We start from the raw sequence: 8,147 nt of genomic DNA on the forward strand, positions 1-8,147 counted from the left end.
AAAAGTCGAGAATTAAACCATTTTCTGCAAAACTGCTTATTGTGGGCAAGCAGGGACTGTATCAGCCTCCTTGGAGCTTTGGACAATGGGAGCAGCAGCAGGAACATCAACAGCAGGCATGATAGCAGTTGTGGCAGTGACGGTAGCAGCAACAAGAACACGAGGAGCAAGAGCAAAAGGCGCAGCGACAATAGAAGTAAACGGCATGTGAGTCTGTAAGGACGGGAAGCACCGAACTTGGGAAGGGCAAAAACCACTAGGGAACCTTGGAAGTTGGGCCGTCAAGAGGGTATCTTGACGCCTGTGAAGCTGTCTTTCCACCCAGTTCCAATCTCAAGTATACGCCCAAAAGCGAGCATTCTTCTTTTCCAAATCAGAGACTCGGTCTTTAATGCTCCCCACCTTCTTCAATATCGCCTCCAAATTTTGATTCGTCTCTTCCTATTGGATTTCCAAGATGGACAGCCAAGTGGCCGACCCATACCCTGAGCCTAAAGGATTGCTTGGAGGTGGATCGGATGGGCTGGCCTCATCATCGCCACAAGTTGGGATCTCCGTAGATGGTTCGGTCATGGGGACAACGGGTGGCTCAGATATGTGTGCGGCGGGTGGCGCAGTAAGTGCGACAGTTGGCGACTCTAAAACAGCAATAGTCAGTGGCTCGAGAATACCGACCGGTGGCACATTTGGTTGAACGGTTGATGGTGCCACGGGTTCTTTCACATCTCTCTCAACCGGGACGTAATTCTGCAAATTTAAAAAGGGCTGAGAGGCTCTATGCCGATGGTCGACCGTGTTCTGTCCCAAAAAGGGAGAGCCGTCAACAATTGTATCCTCATCATTGGTAGGGACCCTAGCCTTGGCCATAAGCTTCGTGATAAGGGCCGGAAAAACTAGGCGTGAATGCGTCCTCTGAAAGGCGGCCAAAATGGATGCATGTATATTCGGCCCAAGGTCGATTGGCAACTTGCTCATTATGCAATAAAGGAGGACGCATCGGTCCCGTGATATTGTACTATCATGAACAGTGGGGATTAAATTGTGTGACAAAAACTGAAACCAAAGTCCCGCCTCTGTGTTGAGATGGCCGGCCAAAATAATTTGGCGCCGGTTGTCCCTCGACCATCCATGATCGGGGAGCGTAAGAAGGGATGCGATATCATCATCGGCAACTTCAAGAGTCCCTTTTCATAATTTGTGCAAACGAGCATTCCGGCGGTGGGATGAGTCCAAGGGCCGCGTTAAGCTTTGGCCCCGACCAATCAACTTTCTTACCCCGAATATTCACCGAAATGCTTTTGATGGTGCCAACGGCCGCGTAAAACTCGGTTACCCAAGATACGTTGGCCTTTAAAGGGGTAATCACCATTTGTTCCCACCGCAAAGCCACCAAAAGGTGCTTGATAGCCATAAAAGAGTTGACCAACCGTGGGTAAGGCCCGCTCAAGAAGAATTTTATTATTTTTAATACGGTTGTACCTCTCTTGAAATTGTATCACCTTTTCTTTCTTTTTCTTTGGGGTTTGCTGCCTCTTCTGCTTTGCTGTTGCCTTCCATTTTTTAGAAGGTTTGGCTTACTGACTTCCAAAACCTCCACTTCTGGAATTTCTTCTTCAAAATCCTCCCTTTCATCCTCTTCCTCGGCCACATCTTTAGCATTTTCTAAGTTTGTGCCATCTCATCCTCATAATCATTGTCTTCAGGCACTGGTTTTGGTAATGGTTGAGGAATAAAAGACTTTGAACTTGAACTTTCAATACTTCCCGAGGAGGTTTCTGTGCTCACAGTCTGCCCACTAGGGGTAGTGACTGGTATTTCCTCAACAGGAAGTTCATTTTCTGTTTGAGTCTTAGGGGGTTGTTGTGGTGATTCTTCTATTGACTCAGGAACAGAAAAAAGAAATAAATCTTCAGGATTAGTAGAAGCATTTGCTTCAAAGTCAAAATGGAACTCCTCCCCTAAGGTATCACTTAGGTTTAGGTTGAAATCGTGTATGGTGAATGGGCCGAGTGGTGTTGAGGGAAGGGGAATAGGGGGCTGTTGAGTAGGTGTAGGGTTAATCGGTGGTGGGATGGGGTTAGATAGAGGGGTTATATTGGGTGGTACGGTTAGGGCTAGGAAAAGGGGTCATGGCATTGACGATGGTTGGGGAAGGGTCACGGCGGCCGGCGGTCGTGAAGTAGACGGACCGGCGTCGATGGTGGTGGTGGTGTGAAAAATGGTGGAAGGGGTAAAAATGATGGTAAATAGGGGAGGAGTTTGAGTGATACTAACCGGAGTGACAATGGCATGATACTCGTCGTAGTTGACCCACACGATGGATGACTGACCGGCACCGGCGATTGATGAATGTCTTGTCAGCAGAGCAAAAGCAATGGATCCGGCAAGAGGGGCGTTGAATAGAGCATCGATGGAGCAACCGATGGTGGTACGGGAGTGGCAGATGATGCGTCGCCAGCGACGGTCCGGCTAGTAGAACGACGAGTAGCCGGAAGATAAGAGGGCCGGCCGGTTGGATTGTTCCTTGTTCTAGCCATGAAAAGAGAGAGGAGAAGATGAATAGTGAAACAAAAGTAAATTTTCCCCCCTTTTTCATAGATAACCGATGGATATAACATAGGGAACTGCCCTCTTTGCATGCAAAACCTTTGTAAGGACAATTGATTTAAAAAAAATGATGTCATGGTACTAGTCAAATCACCTTACACAAGCCTCCATTTTCAGAAAAATCATCATCACTTTTTTTCAAAAATGAACTCATTTATTTTCTTAATTTCCCTTTTTCATTTCCTTGGAAGATTCCACAAAAACCCGCCAATATTCAAAAAAAAATATTAACTAAAACCCAATTCAGAATGTGAGCATGAGATGCCTACTGTGAGCATACTTGCATGAAATAAACAAAAAGTACAATAACTAAAAATATTTACACTATTTACAACAGAAGGTTTGACAATTAATCAGAGAGATTTTTGGCGTGGATCTTGCATTCCTTCTGGGAAGAAATGCTTGACTCGATGCCCATTCACTTTAAAAACCGTATTGTCTTATGGGTTCAAAAGATCGATAGTTCCAAACTTTCTCACTTCAACAATAATAAAAGGTCCTGACCATCTAGATTTGAGTTTTCCAGGGAAAAGCCTTAACCTAGAATTAAAAAGAAGCACTTTTTGACCTTTTTCAAAAATCTTTGATTGATCCTACGATCATGCCACATTTTCGTTTTCTCTTTACAAATTTTTGTATTCTCATAGGCTTGGTACCTCCACTCTTCCAACTCATTGAGTTGGAGCTTTCTTTTCTCTCCCGCTAGAGTTGCATTTAAATTTAATTCCTTAATAGCCCAAAATGCCTTATACTCTAACTCCAACGGAAGGTGACAAGATTTTCCAAAAACAAGTTGGTACGGAGACATGCCCAATAGAGTCTTGAAAGCGGTACGGTAAGCCCAAAGTGCATCATCCAATTTAAGCGACCAATCTTTACGATTTGACTTAACCACTTTTTCTAAAATATTTTTTATCTCACGATTCGAAAGTTCCGCAAGACCATTGGTTTGTGGGTGGTAAGCCGTGGCTATTTTATGTCGGATGTTGTACTTCTCAAGAGTGGTACTTAACACTTTGTTTATGAAATGAGTCCCTTCATCGCTTATCAATGCTCGGGGTGTTCCAAAACGAACAAAAATGTTTTTATGCAAAAATTCCACTACCGTTTTGGCATCATTTCTTGGGCAAGCCTTTGCTTCTATCCATTTGGAGACATAGTCTACCGCAACCAAAATGTACTGATTGTGAAAAGACATGGGAAATGGTCCCATAAAGTCAATACCCTAAACATCGAAAAGTTCGACTTCCAAAATATTGTTCAAGGGCATCTCATTTCTTTGGGACAAATTCCCCTTGCGTTGGCATTAGTCACAACTCTTCACAAATTCAAAAGCATCTTTAAACATGGTAGGCCAAACAAAGCCACTTTGTAAAATTTTAGCGGCCGTACGTTGTCCACCAAAGTGGCCTCCGTACGGTGATGCGTGACATTCTTTTAACAAAGCCTGGATTTCATCATCCGGGACACATTTTCTCAAAATTTGATTTGATCCCAATTTAAAAAGGGATGGATCGTCCCACAAATAATGCTTGCAATCGTGAAGAAATTTTTTAAACCGGTTTCCCTGAAAATGATATGGTTTAAGACCACATGCAAGATAGTTGGCAATATCTGCATACCAAGGATTTTGTTTCTGAAAAATGTGTTGCATGGCCAAAACAAATTCATCCGGGAAAACTTCTTTAATCTCATGACTCCCCCCACTTGACACATTTCCTTCAATTCTAGAAAGGTGATCGGCCACTTGATTGTCACATCCCTTTCGGTCAATAATCTGAAGATCAAATTCTTGCAATAAAAGAATCGATCTAATATGTCATGGTTTTGCATCAACTTTGTTAAATAAATACTTTATTGCAGAATAATTTGTATGAACAGTGACTTTGGTGCCAATCAAGTATGAACAGAAACGATCAAAAGCAAATACTACCGCAAGTAATTCTTTTTCCGTGGTGGTATAATTTAATTGGGATTCAATAAGAGTCTTACTTGTGTAGTATATGGGGTGAAACATTTTATTCTGCCTTTGCCCCAAAACGGCACCCACGACCCAATCACTTGCGTCACACATTACCTCGAAAGGAAGGGACCAATCGGGAGTGATAAGAATGGGTGCCGAGACAAGAGCATTCTTGATTGTTTCAAAAGCCTTTTTACAATCGGAGGTGAACTCAAAAGCTTGGTCAACATGCAACAAGTTACATAGGGGTTTTRCAACTTTAGAAAAATCCTTAATAAACCGTCGGTAAAAACCCGCATGTCCCAAAAAGCTAAGAATGCCTTTGACCGAAGTAGGTTCGGGCAATTGCATTATCACCTCAATTTTAGCTTTGTCAACTTCCAAACCTTTCTTTGAAATCATGTGACCCTAAACAATTCCCTCTTGTACCATAAAATGGCATTTTTCCCAATTTAAAATCAAGTCATGGGTTTCACATCTCTCCAAACTTTTCTTCAAATTTTCAAGACAATTTTCGAAATTAGTGCCAATAACCAAAAAATCATCCATAAAAACTTTCATAATGTCCTCAATCATATCCGAAAAAATAGACATCATACATCGTTGGAAAGTGGTCGGAGCATTACATAAGTCGAATGGCATACGTCGGAAAGCAAAAGTTCCAAAGGGATAAGTGAAAGTAGTTTTCTCTTGATCTTCGGGTGAAATATGGATTTGATTGTATCTCGAGTACCCATCCAAAAAACAATAAAACTCTTTTTTGGCCAACCGATCTAGCATTTGGTCTATGAAAGGCAAAGGGAAGTGGTATTTCTTAGTAGCTAAGTTCAATTGCCTATAGTCCATACAAATCCTCCACCCGGTAACGGTTCTAGTTGGGATAAGTTTGTTCTTGTCGTTGGTGATTACCGTAGTACCACCTTTTAGGCACGCATTGAACCGGACTTACCCAACCGCTACTAGCAATGGGGTAAATAATACCCGCGTTAACCACTTCAAGATTTCCTTCTTAACCACTTCTTTCATGATTGGATTTAGCCTTCTTTGAGGTTGTACCTTCCCAACACTATTTTCTTCCAATATAATCTTATGTTGGCAAAGGGACGGGCTTATTCCCCTAATATCAGCTATGGTCCAACCGAAAGTTTTCTTATGGTCCTTCAGCAAATCTATCAACCTTTCCTCTTATTCATCACTTAAGTTGGAAGAAATAATCACGGGAAATTTTTCTCCTTCCATAAGATATGCATACTTAAGATGTGAAGGTAGTGGTTTTAACTCCAAATCRGGTGCTTCTATAATGGACGGGGTTTGGGTTGGTATATCTTTAAAATCTAACTGTTCAAAGGCAGCTATGTCCTCAAGTAAGTCTTCTCCACAAATGTCTTATGCCGTGTCCACAGTGTCGATCAAACTTAGATCTAAATCTTCACCTACTGAGTAAATAGACGAACAGTCCTCAATCTCCCCATTGAACTTAAGAGTCTTAAACACATTGAAAGTCACCTGCTGGTCATTCACTCTCATGGTCAACTCACCMTTTTGTACGTCAATCAATGTCCTACCCGTAGCAAGAAAGGGTCTCCCTAAGATGATTGGAACATTCCTATCGGCTTCATAATCTAACACTAGAAAGTCGGTTGGAAATATGAATTTGTCCATTTTAACCAAGATGTCTTCAATTTTACCTTTCGGATATGCCAAGGACCTATCCGCTAATTGCAAAGTCACGGTAGTAGGTCGAACTTCCCCAATTCCCAACTGATTAAAAATGGACAAAGACATGAGATTTATACTTGCCCCAAGGTCACACAAGGCATGACCTACTTCTTTCCCTCCAATAGAGCACGGGATGGTGAAACTTCCAGGGTCTTTTAATTTTGGGGGAATTTTGCAAGTAATAAGGGCACTACATTCCTTTGTTAAAGACACGGTCTCAAATTCACTAAGTCTTCTCTTTTTATTGAGGATGTCTTTCAAAAATTTAACATAGCTAGACATTTGCTCGAGAGCTTCTACCAAAGGTATGTTAATGTGGAGTTGTTTAAAGATGTCCAAGAACTTTTTAAACTGAACATCCACATTTTTGGCTTTCATCCTACCTGAAAAAGGTAAATCTCTTAGATCTAAATCAATTGGACCGGTCTTTTTCTGCTGGGTTGTGGACAGTTTCTGCCCACTGTGAGCAGTATCAGTTGGAGACTGGGTGGTGTTGGAACTGGGCAAAGTTGTTGTTTCTGGAACAGGAACTGGAATTTGAGTTTCTTCAGCTGTAGGAAACAGAACTGGAAATTTCGATGTGTCAAAAGAATGTGAAATATTTTCTTGACAAATCAGCTCCATGGGTGTTTCCTTTTCGGCATTAGAGTCTCCCAAGTTCTTATCACTTCTTAACGTCACGGCCTTGACATGTTCCTTAGGTATTTCCATGTCACTAGGCAAAGTTCCTTGAGGTCTATTCTTGATATCCGTGGCAAATTGGCCAAGCTGGGTCTCAAAACTCCTCAAGGTGGCATTGGTTTGGTTTATAAAACCTTTAAGTAAAGATTCAAGTGAACCATTACCCTCCGATGCATTTTATTGCCTAGGTGCATGTGATTGTGAAGATTGTCCGCTTTGGTACATGTGGTGATTACCTTGCATGTGATGACCACCTTGATGAAATCCCGGGGGATTCGAAGGTTGGCTTTGGACTTGAGTTGCCCCGGGGGTTGAAGTCCTTGATTTCCGGCCCATGAAAAATTCGGATGATTTCTCCAATTTGAATTGTACGTTGGAGAAAATGGGCTATTTCTTGTATGGTTTCCAACATAATTTACCGAAATGGGTTTTCCGGGGAAAAACACATAAGAATGATTTTCACCACAGAAAACACAAGATTCAGTCATGGAAGAATTAGACATTATGAATTGGACTTGATTCTTTTCTCCATTCAAGTTTAAATTATTTTTAACCAAATTAGTTAGAGCTACAATTTGGGCATTCAAAGAAGAAATGGCATCAAGCTCATGAATGCCTGAGGCAGATTTAGAAATGACAGCACGAGGGTTAGACCATTCAGTATTATTATTAGAAATTCGTTCCAAAATGTCATACCCCTCGTTGTAGGTTTTAGCTGTGAAAGCACCACCRGCCGTTGCRTCAAGAATAATCTTAGCGGCACTAGAAAGCCCATTATAAAAGGTTTCCAATTGAATACAATGAGGGATTCCGTGGTGAGGACACTTCCTAAGAAGGTCCTTGAATCTCTCCCATGCATCCGATACCGCTTCATCTTCTTCTTGGCGAAACTCCATAATTTCATTTCTAATATTTACAATCATTGTCGGAGGAAAGTATTTTTTTAGAAATTTTTCCGCCAAATCATTCCAAGTAAGAATCGAGTTTGGTGGTTGGGAATTTAGCCATGCTCTAACTCTATCTTTCAATGTATAATGGAAAAGCGTCAAGAGTAAGGCCTCTTGAGTAACTCCGGGAATTTTAAAATGATCCGTCATTTCTATAAAATATTTCAAATGAGAGTGTGGATCTTCTGAAGATAATCCCCCAAACTGACCCATAGCAGCAATTATTTGAA

The 8,147-nt window shown here is 41.6% G+C and overlaps 1 protein-coding gene and 1 non-coding gene across 2 annotated transcripts; one reads left to right on the top strand and one right to left on the bottom strand.

The window, feature by feature from the left end:
* Window positions 1–5,956: 5,956 nt before the first annotated feature.
* On the bottom strand, window positions 5,957–7,000 carry LOC112512908. Its single transcript, XM_025119036.1, has one exon. It carries the CDS (start codon window positions 6,998–7,000, stop codon window positions 5,957–5,959), a length of 1,044 nt encoding a protein of 347 aa, XP_024974804.1.
* A 777-nt stretch (window positions 7,001–7,777) lies between these two features.
* On the top strand, window positions 7,778–7,884 carry LOC112513919. Its single transcript, XR_003069379.1, has one exon. It is a non-coding gene; the product is annotated as a small nucleolar RNA R71 (small nucleolar RNA).
* Window positions 7,885–8,147: the final 263 nt, after the last annotated feature.

Source organism: Cynara cardunculus, assembly GCF_001531365.2.
Source record: "Cynara cardunculus var. scolymus isolate 2C chromosome LG 5, CcrdV1, whole genome shotgun sequence".
NCBI classification, from domain to species: Eukaryota; Viridiplantae; Streptophyta; class Magnoliopsida; order Asterales; family Asteraceae; genus Cynara; species Cynara cardunculus.